This window comes from Chrysochloris asiatica, unplaced genomic scaffold (genome assembly GCF_000296735.1).
Source record: "Chrysochloris asiatica unplaced genomic scaffold, ChrAsi1.0 scaffold00022, whole genome shotgun sequence".
Taxonomy (NCBI): domain Eukaryota; kingdom Metazoa; phylum Chordata; class Mammalia; order Afrosoricida; family Chrysochloridae; genus Chrysochloris; species Chrysochloris asiatica.
In genome coordinates, this window is record NW_006408540.1 from 14,135,841 (window position 1) to 14,156,916 (window position 21,076).

Here is a 21,076-nt window from a genome sequence, read left to right on the forward strand (position 1 = left end):
ATTGTTTCGTTCTGCTGTGCATAGGGTCGCTATGAGTCGGTTCCGACTCGATGACACCTAACAATATCAGCAACATTATTAGTAGATGTTTGCAGTGATTTATCTTTAGTTTTTGTTGTGTTCCATAAGCAGTTGAGAATCTTGATAGCTGTGCTCCATCCATGTCATTAGGTCTACTCTACTGAGAGGAGGCAGCTCTTCCCCAGTTATAGTTCGAGCACCATCCAACCTGAGGGGCTCATCTTCTGGCACTTTATCTGACCATGTTCTGTTGCTATACAAGGTTTTCAGTGGCTACCCATTCAAAAATGGTCTGCTTCTCTTTTTTCTATGTTTTAGTCTGGATGATCTGCTGAAACCTGTGCACCCTGCTGGTACTTCAAATACTGGTGGCATAGCTTCCAGCATCCCAATAACATTCAAGTCCCCACAGTATGACAAACTGACAGACAAGCAGTGTGGGGTTCTGTTTTTAGATACCTTAAATTTTTTTGAGCATCTTACCATACCCAATTCCAAAACCACTTCCACATTGTAGGTATTTGTTAGAGCAGCGCCCCTACTTCCCAACACCAAATTCTGTGTTAGTTATGCAGTGCTGTTAAAAGATATACCTCACTTGGGTGACTTTTATACATTTATTTGCTTATAGTTAAGGAGAAGAGAAGTTTGAATCCAGGGAGTTGGCTGTTGGGAAGGTTTCTCTCTCTGTTGGTTCTGGATCCTTGAGTAATCTTCTGTGGTTTGGCATTTGTCTTCTACTGTCTCTGCTTCTTTTGCTTGCTTGTCTAGTTTCTTTTATATCAAAAGAGATTGTCTTAAGACTCACATCACACTTTAAGATTGTATTATTAACATAACAAAGACAACCCATTCTCAAATGTGATTATAACTACAGATACAGATCTGTGGTTATACCACCCTCTGCCATCAAATCAGTTCTGTTAGTGAATCTATAGGATGGTGTGGACTCCTGGCATTTATATTAGCAGTGGACTGCAAACCACAGTCAGCAGTTCAAACCATCAGCTGCTCCCTGAAACACTATTTAGGGTCACTATGAGTTGGAACCGGCTTGACAGCACTTAACGACAGACAACAACATAGGATGAAGTAGAACTACTTCCTGGGGTTTTTTAGGTTGCAGATCTTTTCAGAAGTAGACTATCTTCATCTTTCTCTCTGGGGTGGTAGATTCGAACTGCCATATCTGCCAGCTGCCCAATGCTTAACACACTGCTACCAGGGCTCTTCAGCACAGGTACAGGAGTTAGGATGTTCAGCACATTTTTTGGGGACACAATTCAACATATGGAATCCTGGTGTGTCATTGTGGGTTAATGTGCTGGACTGCAAGGTCGGTTTGAACCTCAAGGTCAGCAGTTTAAGCTCACCAGCTGCTCCTTGGAAACCCTATACAAGGTCGCTATGAGTTGGAATCGACTTGATGGCACTTAACAACAATAACTATCGATTAAATAAGTGTTCTGTTTTTGTAAATAAACCATAGTTGATATGTTCCACTTTGTCTTTAAATAGTGCTTCAGTAAGTAGTTTTGTTTATTGTTTCCATTGATAACATTTGTGAGAGTTTTTCTTGAGTGTATACTTAAAGTGGCATTGCAGAGTTGTAGCTTTGTATGTGTCTTTGCCTTTACTAGGTTTTATACTATTACTCTCTGAAGTAATTGTACTGGTGTGGCACTGCAGGTTGATGCACTCGACTGCAAGGTCTGTTTGAACAGCAAGTTTGGTGGTTCAAACTTACCAGCTGCACCTCAGAAACCCTCTACAGGGTCGCTATGAGTCGTAACTGACTCAATGGCATTTAACAACAGGCATACTGTACCCTTAGAATTTTGCAGTTTTTGATTTTCCACATGTTTGACGTTTATTGTCAGATACTAGTTTTTGTCAGTTTTATGATTATTGTTGTTGTGAAGTGCTGTCAAGTTGGTTCCGACCCATAGCGACCCTGTATAGGGTTTTCGAGGAGCAGCTGGTGAGCTTGAACTGAAAAGGTTTATTTCATTTTTCTCTAAAATTTTGATTGTTAGTGAGCATAAGAGTCTGTTTTGATCTGTTTTGCACTGTTGTGTAGTCTCTGAATTGCTTGATATATCTTTTGCCCCAATTGTCTACTTATTGATCTGTTGAAGGTTTTTCTTTCTTTTTTTTATGGTTATTAATCTTTTGTTGCTAGGAGTTGTAGGTATCTTTAAAATTAAATCTTAATTTCTGCTTAGTGAGGAGAAGGGAAATAAAGGAGGTTATTTTGTTGAACTTCTAAGTGTTGTAACATGGCATCAATTAGTAATATTATTCCAGATCTGAACTTGTCTTTGTTTCAAATTATTAATATACTTACTGTTTCAGAGGAAGAAACTTTTTAAGCACATAATTGGAGAACTGTTTGGATGAGAAAGTTTTCTACCTCATTACGAAGAGGGCAAAATACCTTTTAGTTTTTGAAATAGTTTTCTTTGTTTTTGAGATACAATTCTTTTTGTAGTGTTGTATGTACCTCAAAATGTTTGCTTTTTTTTTTTTTTTTATAAGTTTTTATTGTGAATTATATGATAGTTTACATGGGAGAACATTAGCTTTACATTCATCCTGTCTTATTTCGTTTCATTGCAATGATTACAATCCCCTCCGTGTATCATCAAACTACCAAAGGGTACACCCCTCAAGCCTGCCCCCCTGCTGTCAGCACATAGCCCCTCTCCCTCTCTGGGTCTAGAGTCCTCAGCTGCTCCATCTCTCCACATCATTTTCTCTGCCTCCATCTCTGGCATTGCTGCTTCTCTGGGTAGGGTCTCGGACTTCGCTCTTCTCCCTTGATGGTTCCAGAGACCTCTGCTCCCAGACTGCAAAATCTACCACGCCCTTCCTTTTGTTACCAAACCTCTACCCCTACCTTTGCAACAGTCAGAACTGATAGCAGTCCTTTACTATTGAACCACAAGAGTCTTGCCCCCAATTCCTATCATCAGCCCTGTCTAGACAGGTTGGAATCCACTCAGTGGTGATTCTACCTTTCCACACACCCTCTGGAACTAGTTCCCTGTTGAAAGCTTGTAAGTCAGTCACTTTGTGCCTTTGCACCATCCCCATTTTGGATAGCCAATGTCTAAGTTGTCCATCCTTGTCGAACCCGTGTATCAAGGGGGTGGGAGTGATCCTCGCTGTAAAGATTTATTCCCTCCATTGACCTAGTGCATCAGTAAGCATAGGTCAAGTTCATCAAATTGTAGTGGATTACTCTTTTTTTCCCTCTTCTTTCTTCCTCTAGTTGAGTTTTGATCATCCAACCATTGAAGCCAGGTTAAGTGGGTACTATCTGCAAGTGTGGGTGTTCTTGTGCATCTCCCCTCACTTCATATCAGCTGGACAGTTCACTCTCTGCTCTAGTCCTCTGTGGCCATGTCCCTGTCCCTAGTAGTCCCCAGGTCTTGCCATAACTGCTGGCCAACCAGGTCTCAATCCAGGTTAACAGGAATCTATTGAGTGTGGTCAGACTTAGCTCACAATTTCATCACTGTTTTTCCCCCACTTTCCCTTATGGGTGACCAACATGGTCAGCAGCAATCCCTCATGCCTGCTTGTGTATTCCCCTTGAGTCTTGGAATGGGGTTTGCCCTGAGGGGACCTGACACTTTCTTGTTCTTGTAGTAGTAAGTCAGACTGCTGTTACTTTTTTTTATTTTTCCTGCTGGTCTTTCTTTCAAGAATTATCTTCTGTTCGTCTAGCTGCTTCAGGCTGGTTTGCTTATCCTTTCAAGTGGAAATTTCCCACCTCAGAAGATTCTTGATGGGGATCAGGATTCCACTTATGGTCTTAGGCAATGCAAAGACTCCGCAGGAAACCTCCTTTACTGGGCAAGTTCTAGCACCAGTTTAGGTATTCCAATCAGTTATAGGCTGAAGATGGCCTTTTACAAGCTTTCCTGGGTGATGTTTCTAGCTATTCCTTTCTCTCCCCCTCAAGTGTCTATTTTACAATAGTAGGTAAGGGAAACCAAGATTCAAAAGACAGTCAAGCATCTTAACATTATTTCCCCATTCAAACCATGCCTCAGTCCTTATATCCCATGGCCCTGTTGTTCCAAGGTTGTGTTTACATCAATATTTACCTATGTCCTATTTAGCACATGCAAACCTGCCTAACTGTTCTTCAAGTATGGGTGTTCTTGTGCATCTCCCCTCAGTTGATACAGCGGAATGCTTCACTCTCCACTCTAGTCTTCTGTGGCCATGTCACTGTCTCTAGGCCCAGGAGTCCCCAGGTTTTGCCATACTGCTGTCCAACCAGATCTCCACCCGGGTTCACAGAAGTCTGTTGAACCTGGTTGGACTTAGCTCACAACTTCATTGCTGTTTTTCCCCCACTTCCCCTTATCGGTGACCAGTGTGGTCACCAGTCAGACCACATGCTTGCTCATGTATTCCCCTTGAGTCTTAGTCTTGGATGGGGGTTTGCTCTGAAGGGACCAAACCACTTGCCTTGATGGCTCCTAGGTGTACAACTTGCTTGTTCTTGTAGTAGTTAGTCAGGCTGCCGTTATTTTTCATTTTTCCTGCTTCTTTGTTTCAAGAAGTGTATTCTGTTCTTCTAGCCGCACCAAGTTGGTCTGCTTGTCCTTTCAAGTGGAGATTCCCCACCTCAGAAGATTCTGGATGTGGATCAGGATTCCACCTATGGTCTTATGCAGTGCAAATGCTCTGTAGGAAGCCTCCTTCGCTGGGCAAGTTGTAGCCCCGTCTTAGGTGTTCCAGTCAGTTATAGGCTGAAGACAGACTTACAAGCTTTCTATGGTGACATTTCTGGCAATTCCTTTCTCTCCTTCAAGTGTCTGTTTTACTATGGCATGCAAGGGAAATCAACATTCAAAAGGCATCTTAACATTATTCCCCTCTTTTACCCATTCAAACCATGCCTCAGTCCCTATATCCCAGAGCCCTGTTGTTCCAAGGTTCTGCGTACATCATTACTTACCTCTGTCCCACTTAGCCCATGCAAGCCTGCCTAATTGTTCTTCCATTCCCCTCCCCAATCTTGTCTATTCACCACCCCACCCCCCCCCAGCATGCAAGGTATCCTGTGTCTTCCCTACCTTGTGCTCCACCTTCCCCTTCCTCCCCTCACCCCACCCCCACGTGTGGGTTCTTTTTCTTAGTCTTTTACAGTAATGGTCCTATGCAGTATTTCTCCTTTTGTGACTGATTAATTTCACTCAGCATAATGTCCTCAAGGTTCATCCATGTTATGCGGTGGCTTGCAGCTTCCTTGTCATTTTTCAAGGTAGCATGATATTCCATTGTGTATATGTACCACAGTTTATCCATTCTTCCACTGAAGGGCACTTAGTCTGTCTCCATCTTTTTGCTATTGTAAATAGTGCTGCTATGAACACTGGTGTGTATATATCTACTCATATTATGGCTCGTGTTTCTTGTGGGTAAATACCAAGTAGAGGAATTGCTGGATCATAGGGTATTTCTATTTCCAACCTTCTGAGTAAGCATCATATTGCTTTCCAGAGTGGTTGGACAATTTTGCAATCCCACCAGCAATGTAGGAGCATCCTAGTCTCTCTGCATCCTTGGCAGTATTTATTGTCCTCTACTTTTTTGATTTTTACTGTTACTGCTGGTGTGAGATGATATCTCATAGTTGTTTTGATTTGCATCCCTCCAACAGCGAGATGGATTGGCCAAGTGGCAGTATTGATGGACTCAAGTGTGGCAACAGTAGTGAGGTTGGCCCAGGATTGGCAGTGTTTCGTTCTGCTGTGCATAACGTTGCTATGGATCGGTACCGACTCTATGGCACCTAACAACAACAATGGCTAGTGATTGTGAACATTTCTTCATATGTTTATTGCCTGCCTGGATCGGATCTCCTCCTTGGTGAAGTGTCTGTTCATGTCCTGTGCACATTTTTTAATTGGGTTATTTATCTTTTTCTTGTAAAATTGTTGTAGTTTCCTATATATTTTAGAAATTATTCCCTTTTACAAAATAGGTTTGTTAATTCTGATGGTCTAGTTTTATTACTATTTTCTTGTACCAGTCATGTTTTTGTTTTCATAGCTAAGAAGTCTTTGCCTAATCTAAGCTTATAAATACTTTATCCCATTCTTTTGTAGTTTTAGCTCTCACTTTTAGGTGTATGACCCATTTTGAGTGAAATTTTGTATATCATAAGAGGTTATGTGTCTAAGGTCATTCTTTTGCTATCCATCTTCCAGACACTTGGTTACAGAATAGTTATAGCATCATTTGTTGAATAACCTATTCTTTCCCTATTGAGTTGCCTAGGTATCTTTGTCCAGAATCAGTTGACTGTAAACGTAGGGGTGTGATTTGGAGCTTTATATTCTGTTCCATTGATCTATATGTCTCTTCTTATGCCAGTATCACGTTTGCTTGATTACTGTAGTAAGTTTTGAAATTTGGAAAAACGTGTTTCAACTTTGTCCTTTGATAAAATTGTTTTGGCTATTCTTTGTCCTTTGCGTTTCGATTTGCGTTTTATTACAAGTTTATCAGTGTCTTCAGAAAATTCTGAGGTTTGATAAATTGTCAAATGTACAAATTAACTTTTAGTTAAATGTTGACATCTTAAGAATATTGTATCTTGACTTGTAGACATGAAATGGTTGTCTCTTCATTTGTTTAGATCTGTAATTTTTTTTTGTAGTTTTCCCATAAAGAGCTATTTTTTTAATTAAATTTATTTCTTAATATTTTGTGATTTTGATGCTATTATAAATGAAATTGTTTTCATAATTCTGTTTTTGGGTGTTTGTTGCTAGTATATAGAAATTTAGTGAACTGTTTTATTGATTTTGCATCCTGTGGCCTTATTAATCTTGTATATTAGTACTACTAGTAATTGTATAGATTCGTGAGGATTCAGACCACTTTTATACTTGTTTTGGGGGGATTGAATTTATTGACCTCTTCAGTTTGCCATAACTATTAGTTCCAGTTTCTTACGTGTTTTAACGGTTGTATTAATCCTTCATGCTGTGAACTACTTTTCTAGTTAATTGCTTGTGGAAAAAATTTTAAGACTGTGATAATGATTCTCCTGAGAAAGCACTTTAATGAAACATTTATAACTAATCCATATAATTATAAACCAGATAACTTTGCCTTTTTTTTTTTTTTTAACCCCCCCAGATTCCTCCCAATAAAATAGACTATGAATATAGTGAACTTATACTATACCAAAATCAAGTGATGAGAGAGGCAGATCTATTTCAGGAATCCTTAGAACATATAGAAGCATATGAGAAACAAATATGTGATAAACTTTTGGTGGAAGAAATTAAAGGTAAGTTGGCTTGACTTTTTTTTTTTTTAACTTTGTATTGTGAATTGGATGAAGGTTTATAGACAAGATCATCAGCTCTGCATTCAGCAAATTTATACCTTGTTTCATCTCAATGATTACAATCCCCTCCCTGGAACAACATTTATCTCAATTCCTCGCTATGGCTTCCCATTTGCATCTTATATTTCATAAATGAACAAGGCAAAAATATTTGACGTCTTATTAACAAACAAAAACATCTATTCATTTGAATGTCCAAAGGGCACATTCAGTTTCTTGTGTGCAGATACACAGCCATTGTTTTTGCTGTCACCTCTTTTTTAGGTCGGGATCTCATGCTCTTCCTTCTTAATGGTCCTAGGATCGTTTGTTCCTGAAGTGAAAGATTACGTATTCCCTACTTGTAGTTGCACATCTACAGTTAACAGTTGTGAAAATTGCAATTAATCCTGCTAATTGACAGTTATTCACAGTTGAGTCAAAAATCCTGTCCCCATCGTCCTCCATCCCCTTTCACCAGATCCATCTGGGAAAGAGATAAACTATTCTGTGGGGATTCTAGCTTGCTCCCTCATTCTGCAACTAAGCACACTCATAAAAGTTTATAAACTAGCCACTTCGTCCTTTTGCAGCCTCCCCCAGTTTTGATTGCCAATGTTTAAATTTCTGGTGTGTCGCTGTCAGACTCTAAAGTCATTTGAACTGCAACGTCGGTGGTTCAAGCTCACCAGCTGCTCCTTGGAAACCCTACACTGGGTCAGAATCGACTTAATGGCACTTAACACTAACAGCATCGACCCAGTACACTAAGCAAACAAGTTTGTTCCTTGGTAATGAAGAATCCTTCCATTCTGGTTGGAATTTTGAGTCACTGCATCCATAGGCAAAAGTCTAGTTTCTCAAATTGTAGCAGTTTGTACTTGTTCTAAACATCTTTACCTTTCTTGGCTTGAGTTCAGGTCACCTTGCCTTGACTTTTTTTTCTTAAATGGCCTCAATGAAAAATCCAAATATATGTTCTGTCCTAACACTTAAATAACATTTGCTGTCTATCAGACCACCAACCTAGTGGTTCCAACTCTCCAGCTGCTTCTTTGAAACCCTATACAGGGCCTCTATGGGTCAGAACTGACTCGATGACACTTGACAACAACAACATAGGTCAGATAGTATTTTAGTCATTTTATTATAACAAAACAACACAGATTTGTTTGTTTTTTTTGGCTGTCCATGGTACTTTTAATATTCTAACACCATAACTCAAATGCATTAATTCTCTCATCTTTTTTATTCATTATCCAACTTTAACATGCATATGAGGTTGTTGAAAATACCATGGCTTGAGTCAGGTGCATCTTACTCTTCAAACTGACATCTTTGCTCTTGAACATGTTAAAGAGGTCTTGTGCAGCATATTTGCCTAATGCAATGCATCATTTGATTTCTTGACTGTTGCTTCCATGAGTGTTGGTGGTTGATCTGAGCAAAATGAAGTCAACTTCGACAACTTCAGTCTTTTCTCCACTTATGTTTGTTATTTATTGATGCAGTGGTGAGGATTTTTGTTTTCTTTACCTTGAAATGCAACCCATATCAAAGGCTGTGGTCTTTGATCTTCTTCAGTAAATATTTTAAGTCCTCTTGGTTTTCAGCAAGCAAGGTTGTATCTTCTACATATCACAGGCTGTTGATGAGTCTTTCTCCTATCCTGATAACCACGTTTTTGTTCACATAATCCAGCTTCTCGGATTATTTGCTTAGCATACAGATTGAATAACTATGGTGAAAGAATAGAGCCCTGACACACACCTTTCCTAATTTTAAACCAGTGTTCCCTTCTGTTCAGACGACTGCTTTTGGGTCTGTGTACATGTTCCTCATGAGCACAGTTAAGTGTTCTGGAATACCCATTCTGTGCAGTGTTGTCCACAGTTTGTCATGACCCTCACAATCAAAAGCCTTTGCATAGTGTATAGTCAGTAAAGCACAGGTAAACATCTTTTTGGTATTCTCTGCTTTTTCATCCAAGATCCATCTGACGTCAGCAGTTATATCCTTCCTTCTAAGTACTCATCTAAATCTGGCTTGAATGTCTGCTAGTTTCCTGTTAATACATTGTTTTTGAATTATCTTTAGCAAAATTTTACTTGTATGCAATATTTATGATGTTAATGATTTCTGCATTCCATTGGGTCACCTCTCTTTGGATTTGGACCAATATTGATCTCTTCCAATTAGTTGCCTAGATAATAGCTATCTTCCAAATTGGTTGGCATGGATGAGTGAGTGCCGCCAGTGCTGCATCAATTTGCTGTAAGATTTCAATTTATATTCCATCAATTCCAAGTGCCTTGTTCATTGCCAATGCCTTCAGTATGATTGGCTCTTGATCGTATGCTACCTCTTGAAATGGTTGATCATTGACTATTTCATTTTGGCACAGTGACTTCGCGTGCTACTTCCATCTTCTTTTGATGCTTTCTGCTTCATTCACTATTTTGTCCATAGAGTCCTTGAATATTTGATGTCGAAGCTTGAACTTTTTCTTCAGTGTCCTCAGCTTGAGAAATACTGAAAGTGTTGTTTCCTTTTGTTTTTCTAACTACAGATCTTTGTGTATTTCATTATAATATTTGACTTTGTTTTCTTGAGCTGCCCTTTGAAATTTTCTATTCAGGTCTTTTACCTCCTCATTTCTAGCATTTGCTGTAGTGTCTCTATTCTGCAGAGCAAGTTTCACAATCTCTTCTGACAGCCACTTTGATCTTTTTCTTCTTTCTTGTCTTAATGACCTTTTGTTTTTTTTTCCAGTATGATGTTCTTGAGGTCATCCCACATCTTTTCTGGTCCTTGGGTCATTAATGTCTAATGCATCAAATTTGTTCTTGAGATGGATGATTTATAAATTCAAGGTCATATTTTGACTCTTGTGGACTTGATTTAATTTTTCAGCACTTGCATATATGAGCATTTGGTGGTCTGTTTTACAGTCTGCCACTGGCCTTGTTTTAACTGTTGATAAGGAGCTCTCCCACTGACTCTTTCCACAGATGTAGTTAATTTGATATCCATATATTCTGTCTGGTGAGATCCATGTGTATGTCTTTCATGTTGTTGAAAAGAGGTATTTGTAATGAACAAGTCATTGGTCTTACAAAATTATATCATGTGATCTCCAGCATCGTCTCTATCATCAAGGACATATTTTCCAACTAATCCTACTCCCCCCACCCCCAACTTTTGTATTCCTTTCACCAGTAATTATGAATATATCTTGATTGCATGTTTGATCAATTTTAGACTGTAAAAGTTGGTAGAATTCTCCAGTTTCATCATCACTGGCTTTAGTGGTTGGTGTGTAAATTTGAATAATACTTGTATTATTAACTGGTTTCTTTATAGGTGTATAGAGCCAGCCTATCACAGACAGCATTGTACTTCAAGATAAGAGTTTGAGATATTCTTTTTGATGATGAATGAGACACCATTCCTCTTAAATTTGCCCTTCCTGGCATAGTAGATCATGCGGTTGTCAGATTCAAAATGACCAAAATAAAAGTCCATTTCAGCTCACTAATGCCAAGGATATCAATGTTCATGTGTTGCATTTCATTTTTAACAATTTTCAGTTTTCCTAGGTTAATACTTTGTACATTCCGTGTTCTGATTATGAATAGATGCTTGCAGCTGTTTCTCCTCATTTTAAGCTGTGCCTCATCAGCTAATGAAGTTCCTGAAAACTACTCCCTTCGCATCATCACTCTCAACTCTGAGAACGCAGCTCTTCCCCAGTCGTATTTTGAGTGCCTTCTATCTTGAGGGACTCCTTTTTTGGCACTGTGTCTGACAGTATTCTATTGCTGTTTATCATGTTTCACTATTCAGTATTTTGTTACTAGCTGACAGTGTTCCACTGTATTCACAAGTTTTTCAGTTACTAAATATTCGGAAGTAGTCTGTCTCCTTCCGAGTCTGCTTTAGTCTGGATGTTCATCTGAAACCTGTCCATCCATCGTGGTTGACCCTGCTGGTGTTTAAAATACTGGTGACGTAGCATCCAGAGTCAGAGCAACACACAAACCCAACACAGTACGACAAACTGACACAATACGACAAACTGATACAGTATGCCAACACAGTACGACAAACTGACACAGTACGACAAACTGACACAGTATGCCAACACAGTACGACAAACCAACACAGTATGACAGACTGACACAGTATGCCAACACAGTACGACAAACCAACACAGTATGACAGACTGACACAGTATGCCAACTCAGTAAGACAAAACAACACAGTTCGACAAACCAACACATATGACAAACCGACACAGTATGACAAACTGACACAGTATGCCAATATGTACGACAAACTGACACAGTATGCTAAACTGACACAGTATGCCAACACAGTACGACAAACTGACACGGTACAACAAACTGACACAGCATGACAAACTGACACAGTATGCCAAACTGACACAGTATGCCAACACAGTATGCCAAACTGACACAGTATGCCAACACAGTACGACAAACTGACACAGTATGACAAACTGACACAGCATGACAAACCGACACAGTATGACAAACTGACACAGTATGCCAACACGGTATGACAAACCGACACAGTATGCCAAATTGACACAGTATGCCAACATGTACGACAAACTGACACAGTATGACAAACCGACACAGTATGACAAACTGACACAGTTGCCAACACAGTACGATAAACTGACACAGTACGACAAACCAGCACAGTACGACGAACTGACGGATGAGTAGTGACCTTAAGATGTTAGGATCCTTTAATAAACGGATCTTTTCTTTTTTAAATTAGAAGCCCAGTGCTTATCCTTAGCATGTTAAGATCCTTTAAAAAACCTTTTAAGATAAAGTTAAATGCTTTCACTTATTTTATGAATATTCAGATGTAATTATTTATCCTGTGTATTTGTCCAGTGATAACTTTTGCCTCATGATGGTAGCAGATAACATAGATGTTTAGAAATGACAAATAAGCTGTTTTTGATTATATCTAGGGTAACCAGGGCAAAAATTGGACTGGCCATAAAATAACTGTGGAGGAATGGTTCATTATTACAGTTTTAAATAGCAAATGTTTGCACATATTCACTTTATGTCATGCGCCATGCTAACCACGTTAAGTTACGTGGTTGTCACAAACACTGATAGAAGCAGCTGATACCGTACGGCTAAAATGGACTTTGGAAGGTTGTAACTTACTGAAGGTAACATAGCCAAAACTTGTGGAGCTGGTAATCATACCCAGTTCTGTCTTATTCTTGTTGTTTTTAAGTGCTGTCAAAGCGGTTTTGACTCTTAGTGACCTTATGTAGGGGTTTTGAGGAGTGGCCAGTGGGTTTGAACTGCCAATCTTGCAGTTAACAGTCCAATGCTTATCTTACAGTTCCATACTTAATTTATAGCTTGATTAATAGATAATATATAATTAATAAAATAATACTCTGTTATACTACTATGAGACCAGGTAGTAGAGGTATATTCTTCTTGAGAATATTCTTTTTATATTGTGGCAGGTGTGTTTTCTATTATACCTTACAGGCTTAAATTCCTTATTTGCATTCTCAATTTTGATTTGTGTGGCTTAGTCAAAGAAAGTGAAACCCACACACTAACGTGGTTTGTGGTTTCTTGCTCTAAAGTGGCATTTTGTGCTTCTATTTTATTGAGTTAGACTTCTATGATTTAATGATCTAGAGAGGAAACGAAGATAATAGAGTTGATAATTGTTAAATATATGAATTGTTCATGAAAGGAAATTAAAATCTTAATCTTGATGGTGGCGGTATTAATTAGAGTTGCTTACCAATCTAATTTTGTTTTGTAGAAAATCTTTAGTTATTTTAAAGGTCACAAAACATGTGTAATGTAAGGATCATGATCAACAAATTAATGTGTTGTTGTTGTTAAGTGCCGTCGAGTCGATTCTGACCCATAGTGACCCTATATATGGTTTCCAAGGGCAGCTGGTGAGCTTGAACCGCTGACCTTGCAGTTCAAACGGCTTTGCAGTCTGGCTCATTAACCCACAGCACCACGCCAGGACTCCAAATTAAGACATTATATGTATATATAACGGGGTGCAGAAGGGAGCCAAAATGGATGTTAGTTAGTCTGATACCTGTTTATCGTTATTTGCAATGTGTAAAGGCAGGTTCATATCTCAAAGTGAACTGAATTAGTCTGTGCTTAGCATGCCCCGGAGGGAAGCACATAGAGTTTTGTATTTCACAAATATCTAATTACCCCTCTTATACTTGATGAAATTTATGGGTACAGAAAAGTATTTAATGTTTTAGTAAAATGTATGTGTCTTTAAACTTTATTTTAGGAGAAATGCTGTTGAAATTGGGGCGATTGAAAGAAGCCAGTGAAGTTTTCAAAAACTTGATTCATCGCAATGCAGAAAATCGGTGTTATTATGAAGGCTTGGAAAAAGCTCTACAACTTAGTATGTAAAGATTTTTCTCTTCTACCATCTTTTAAGTAGTATTTGAAATGTAATAAAATGTAAAACTGTGACTTGAAGATAAATCTTTTAGTGTTAGCCCTTGTTTTTCCATTTAGTTAAAATTACAGATGTACCATGGAAGTGAAATTGAAATGATATATTTACATTTAAGTTGTTAATGGTCAAGATAGTTTTAGGTTCCTTGGCCCATTCAACTCTTACAGATTTAGACCAACTGGAACTCTGTACAGGGTTGCTATGAGTTGGAACCAACTTGACGGCACTTAACAACAGAGTGATGGAAAGTGAAATTGAACATTCTCTTTTTGGGAAATATCAGTATTATTTTAGAAGTATTAAAGGTCTGTTACCCTCAACCTCAAAACATAAGAATTAAGCCAAAGATATTTAACTGGAGTTTGTAGTTTGTGGGCCCAGAATGAAAATTAATCTCTTAATTTCAAAATTTCAAACTAGACTAGTATAGAACATAATGTTACAGCTTCTTTTGAAATTGGACATTCTTGACCATTTAAAAAAATCTAGCTTCTTCCGCTAATGTTTTTGTAATTGTCTCTTAAGAATTGGAACCTACTTGACAGCACTTCACCACAGCAACAGTTAAGAGTTGTTAGTGTTTCTGAAAATTTGTTTGCTCATGAATAATTGTGAAATAATTATGAAACTGTGACTTGAGAATATTGAAACAGCAGACCTTTTAATAAGTATGGTAAATTACCCATTTCAGTTATAGTACTGTGAGCTGTGAGAAAAGTGTTCTTTGTTGTATCCTAATAATTGTATGGAACCAACCCCCTGGTATGGCGCCGTAGAATAAGCACTGGACCACAAGGTCGATTTGAACCACATTAAAGTGTCGTTGCAAACCCACCTGTAACTCCTTGGAAACGCTGTACAGGGTTGCTATGAGTTAGGAACCACGCAATGGCATTTAACAACAACTCTTGTAAATGAATCCAAAGTTTCTGCTGATAATTTGGAATTTAATATCACAAATTGTTAAAAGTTTTCTTTCCTTGAACAGTTATAATATTGATTAGATCAATGTAGATAGTCGTGGGGTTACGGATTTATAGTTACTGTTAGTCCTATTAAAGTAGGAACTGTCTTTACATTAAACTGTCTTTATGTAAAGACACTTCCGACTTTAATGCTCAGATTTGGATTGATTCTGTCATGTCCAATGAAGACAGGAATAGACCTGAATTTTTACGGTTGGTTTTGATAACTGGGAAGGAAAACTGACAAGTCCTAGCCCTGTAATGAGAGACTCAGAAGAGGTCTAGTGAGCCCTTTCTTGAGCCTGATACATGCATGATACTGGCTGATTGGTAGGACTGTGAAGCTGTGGGTTGCTGCCATCTTTTAGTGGAGTTCTGTCAATTTGAATGGGGTAGTACTGTAGATTTCTCATTGGGTTGCTAAGTGCAAGGTCAGCAGTTCAAGTCCACCAGCTGTTCTGTGGGAGAAAGATGAGGCTTTCTGCTCTCATAAAGGTTTACTACCTCGGAAACCCTATACAGAGTCTCTATAAGTCAGAATTGACAAAGGCACATGACCATGCTACCACCAGTGCAATTTTGAATACTGGTGTGGCGCTGGATAAACACTGGACTGATAAGTGCAAGGTCGGTGTTTCAAAACCACCAGGTATTCCTTGGAAACCCTATACGGGATTTGCTATGAGTTGAACTGACTCCAAGATATAATACTTAACAGTAACAGTGGTGTTCAGAAGTCGAGCGTTAATAGTATGTAAAATTGCTTTTACTTGCTGCATATATAGCTTTTAGCTCATTGAAAAGGTTTTGAGTCTTTTCTTGCACTAAATCAAAAATCAAAGCAAACCCACTGCTGTTGTATTGGTTCTGATTCGTAGTGACTTTATAGCACAGAGTGGAACTGCCCCTTAATCTTTCCAAGGCTGTCAAGCTTTACAGAGGGCAGACTGCCTCATTCTTCTCCTTGGAAATGACTGTGGGTTTGAACCACCAACCATTTGATTTGCCTTTGGGTGCTTAATCCATTGTGCCACCAGGACTTATTATTTAAAGTAAGGCTAAGTAAGAACCCTATGCACCTCTTCCAAAGGACCTGCAAATTCTCAGACACAGTTATGAACGACTTGTTCATAACCCAGGGACAGCCTATATTTATTTAAGAAAACTCATGCTTAAAGATTACAAGTCTTGAGATAACTATGGTTTTCCTTTAAGTAACTGACACTACAATTAATAATAAAGATTTTTAATGCGTTAGTAAAATAAATGTCAATATCCTTAGTTATTATAAAATACATAAATTCTGAGGCTAATGACACTACTTTATCTTTTTAGGTTTCTTAGGACCTTTCCTCCCCCATGGTGAGTTATGGAGCTCCAATTGTGACTTCTAATAGGGCATTGAAATGGTTTGGTTTTGTCTTCATGTCAGTTTAAATACGTTTATCAAACAAGTTATATCTGGGGTAGTGGAGAACTTTTTTATACTTAAACCTTGTCATTCTTTATGCAAACTCCTTTTTTATGTCTATGTGTAATTTTACCGTTATTGTGCAGCAGCCTTCATGGAACTTTTATTACTGTTGCTGTTGAATCAGTTCCAATCCACAGCGACCCTGTAAGGGTTTCCAAGGCTGTAAATCTTTGCAAGAGCACAAGGTGTCATCTGTCTCCCACAAAGCAGCTGCTGGGCTTGAACTGTGGTTCTTATGGTTCACAGTCCAGTTCTCATCCTAAGGAGTCACCACACTGTCCAAATTTTATTATGTTGTTGTTGTTAAGTGCTGTCGAGTCGACTCCGACTCATAATGACCCTGTATAGGGTTTCTGAGGAATGACTGTTGAACTTGAGCTGCTGACTTTGCAGATCAAACTGACCTTGAAGGTCCAGAGCATTAACTCGTAGTGCCACACCAAGGCCCCAAATTTTAATATAGGGGTTGTTAATGAAGTCTCCAAATTGTAACACAGTATAAAAATAATTTTTCACATATACTAGTTTTTCAAATCTAACCACATTGGAGCTCCAAAACATTATTGGGGGAAGGAAGGAGTCTAAATGAAATCAAACTTAAAAAGTACAATGTTAATAATGACAGTCTTTATTCTAAACACCACATTTCCTGTGGAGATTGATTGCTGGCACCAAAGGAGCTATTCTTATGATTATATTTCTGTATTCTGAAATAAAATTCTTGTTTAATTTCTTGTGACTATAAGATAATGCATGTAAATACATTTTTATAAATGATGCAGGATATTTCTTTAGAATAAGAAATTAGACCCAGAGCTCATTCTGCAAATTATTGTTGTATAGTAGCATAACTTTTATATGAACACTCTGTGTGATACTATAAAATTAGGGTGATTTTGGGAGGGAAGATTCAATACTCTGATAGAAGTATATGTTACATCATAATATTTGAGAGAAACATTTATCAGTCTGGGCTAATTGGGTACTTTAATCAGATGTTTAATTGAAGATTTTTAAGTATCAAAGCTACCGTATAAATTTAGTTTATATTTTAAATATAAAACATTTGCATTTGTGATTCTGAAACTGCTGCTTCTTTAAGCTAGTAGGTTTGTTAGGGACATGTGTAGGCTTCACTGGTTTAGCGTATTTATTTAAGATTTGTTGCAAAGGATCATTTTCTTTTTTCCTTTTTGTTGTGTGATTTGGAATGTAAGAGAAGTGCACTTTATCTTGAGTCTTTGTGTCTTATGTGCGTATGTCTTGATTTGGCTGTAGAATCTGTTGAAATGAAAGTTGTTTAGGGTTTCTCTGCAGATTATGATTTACTGGGTATCATACTTTACCACCACAGAGCTTTTAATGACATTCATAATAATAATTGAGAACATTTAAAATATAATGCAATTTTTATTTGCAACTTAAGTAATTTTAAATTTGTTGAAGTTTTATTGTACATAAAGTTTTGATGCTATGTATCTCTCACATATTTACTGATGATAGGCACTTTAGAAGACAGGCTTCAAGTTTATGAAGAAATTAGTAAGCTGCATCCAAGAGCAATTTCACCTAGAAGATTGCCTTTGAATCTTGCCCCAGGTAATATTAGAATAACATGTGTAACACTACTAATTTATTTGTTGAAATTACTCGATGCCATTTATAATTTAATTATTTGTTTCTGGTTAGAGTTTGCATCTATATCAATGTAGAGGGTGGGGATGATCAGTTATCAGTTTTATTATGCATATGTTAATAAGTATTACACTTGTTCAGTGTATAGCTATCTGTTGGTTTTGAGTATTAGAAATCATCTTTATAAAATATTCTTATGTGAGTTAGAAAGCAACATACTTAAAAGGTAAATCATTCTCCCTAGAATTATGACAGAAATTTTATTGTGATGTAAGTGGTAGTGACCCTGTGGGTTAATGCGCCGGACTGCAATGTCAGTTTGAATCTCAAGTTCGGCGGTTCAAGCTCACCAGCTGCTCCCTGGGAACCTTATACAGAGTCACTATGGGTTGGAACTAACTCAGTGGCACTTAGCAACAACATCAACATTAAGTGGTAGAAGTTTTATACCTTCTTTTTTGAGATAAATTCAGAGAAAGAGGTGAGCTGTTGTGCCCACCACTGAGTTTCAGATCAGGAACATCACCATTCCTGAGTCGCCCACTGCCCTGAACTTTGGTCTTTATTATACAGTTGTTGCTCCTTACCGCTCCAGGTGTTCTATATCCCTAAAAAGGAGACAAATGAACAGCTGCTCTTGTACTTCACAGAAATTGGTTTCCTATGGAGTGAGTTTCTCTGATTTGCTTTTATCCCACAACACTATGCTCAAGACTTTGATAAAACTTGTTGCCTTTAGCTGAACTCATTCATGAATGAGTTGGATAGGGCTGGATAAACGTTACAGTGTATATTAGCTCTTCAGAAATCTATATGTTGGGGAGAGAGGCATTCTAACAAGTTTTCATTGATAATGGAAATGCTCTTTTATTAAAAGATTAATGGAAATTAAAAAAAAAATAGTTGACTCACTTAAGAATATGTGAAATACTTCTTAGATTGGATTAAACAGTAGATATGAATTCATTAAAAATTATTTTTCTACCCACTGCCCTCGAGTCAGTTCTAACCTAGAGACCCTGTAGGACAGAGTAGAACGGCCCCATAAAATTTCCAAGGCTGGAAATATTAACAGAAGCTGACTGCCACATTGTTCTGTTTGGGAGTGGCTGATAGGCTTGAAACCACCAACCTCTAAGGTTAGCAGCCAGTTGCTTAAGCACTGCATCATTTTTTGTTGTTGTTAAGTGCTGTTGTGTCGAATCCGACTCTTAGTGACCCTGTGTAGGGTTTCTGAGGAGCAGCTGGTGAGTTTGAACTGCATCACCAGTGCTCCTCATTTTCTGCTAGTGAATTTCAGTTCCATTGAGTTGATGAGTCGTGTTCTTCTGATGCTCTTTGTTTTGTTTTGGCTTTTAGAAACAGCAGATTTTCTTAGTGTTTTCCAGGGGACACTAAGGCCTACCAGGTCTGCAGGTAGGGTGGTGGTAAATTAGAATGCTCTTTAGTCTAGTAAATTTGGGAAACTAGATCAAATACAGCAGTTAGGTTTCTTTGCCATGGGACTTCTTATTGTTGTTAATAGTATGCATTGTGAATTTTTAGCATTCCATATACTGTGCAAGGAGGAGCATTTTCGTAAAAGTATTTAATGAAAAGAAAGATGCTTATACTCATGTTTCTGTCCATTTTTTAAATGACAGGTTTATTGAGATATAATTCATATACCATAAAATACATCTTCTGGAAGTGTGCATAGTTCAGTGGTATTTATACAGTTGTACAGCTATCACCATTATCTGATTTTAGAAAAATTTCTTCATCCAAGGAGAAACCCCCCGTTACCCATTAGTCACTCCCCACTTCCCTCAGTACCACTAATCTACTTGCTGTATCTATGGATTTGCCTTTTGCAAGAAGTTCATATAACTGGTATCATATAGTTTATGGCCTTTTGTGTCTGGCTCCTTCTTTCTCAGTCTCACAACATGTTTCATATTTCATAATGTGCATAGGGGTTTTCTTTGAAGTCTGGGGCTTTATCCCTCATAAAGAAACAAACCTCATTTAGTTTTAAGATTATAAACAAGACTTTGTTTTTATTTTTCCATTTTGAAACATGGGGCATCCAATTCATGTTCCCTAAATTTATTTCCATAGTCAACAAAGTTTACTAAAAGCTCTCAGTACATAGCGGAAATATATTTTCACTGAAAATAGCCTGGAGCTCTTCTGTTCGTTATCAAGTGTGATGCAGGTTAAAGGGGAACCATCACGGACCCTCTGGAACAGCATGGGCATGAAGGTTAGGATCATTGTGAGGTTCTAAGTGCATGTATTTACAAAGCTTATTTAATTTCATCTGTGCAAAAGTTGAATATTTTGCGAAGGTGTTCTTGCCCATCTGGAAATATTTCTTATGTACAACATGAAAGGCGTCTCAGCATTGTCAAAAGCAAGAACTGTGATGGTACTTGAGAATGCAAGGTGTAAAAGTTTTTAGAAAGGCTATTTTTCAGATAAAAGACTTACAGAGCACTGAATACAGAAGTCCTGTGAAACTCCCCAAACCCTAAATTTATCAAGTTCTATGAATGCAATACAGTGATAAAGCAACTTTTCAAAGTATCTGATATTACTCATCATAGAAGAATTTATGCCTTTGAGTTGTGGTGTTGGAGGAGAATACTGAAAGTACCATGGACTGCCAAAAGAACCAATAGATCTGTTTTGGAAGAAGTTCAGCCAGAGTGCTCCTTGGAGGCCAAGATGGCTAAGCTTCGTCTCTCCTACTTTGGACACATTGTCCGGAGAGAACAGTCGCTGGAGAAGGATGTCATGCTGGGTAAGGTGGAGGGTCAGAGAAAAAGAGGAAGACCCCCAAGGAGATGGATCGGCCAGGTGGCATCATTGATGGACTCAAGTGTGGCAGCAGTAGTGAGGTTGGCCAAGGATCGGACATTGTTTTGTTCTGCTGTGCATGGGGTCGCTATGAGTCGGTTTCGACTTGATGGCACCTGACAACAACAACAATATTACTCATCAGGATCTTGTATTTTTTGCTGACTGAGTGTTGGCGGGAAGGAAGGAGATAATTCAGAGTAAGACTTCTCACTCCCATTGCTGTCGAGTTGATTCTGACTCATAGAACTCCTG

The 21,076-nt window shown here is 38.2% G+C and overlaps 1 protein-coding gene across 1 annotated transcript in view; it reads left to right on the forward strand.

Annotated features, from left to right (window-relative positions):
- The window catches only part of NAA16 (N(alpha)-acetyltransferase 16, NatA auxiliary subunit), a 74,615-nt gene that overhangs the window by 19,415 nt on the left and 34,124 nt on the right, over positions 1-21,076 (forward strand). The window contains exons 6-8 of the mRNA XM_006837607.1: positions 7,192-7,345; positions 13,730-13,849; positions 17,849-17,944. Of these exons, the coding sequence (XP_006837670.1) occupies positions 7,192-7,345; positions 13,730-13,849; positions 17,849-17,944 (370 nt within the window). The remainder of the gene's footprint in view (positions 1-7,191; positions 7,346-13,729; positions 13,850-17,848; positions 17,945-21,076) is intronic.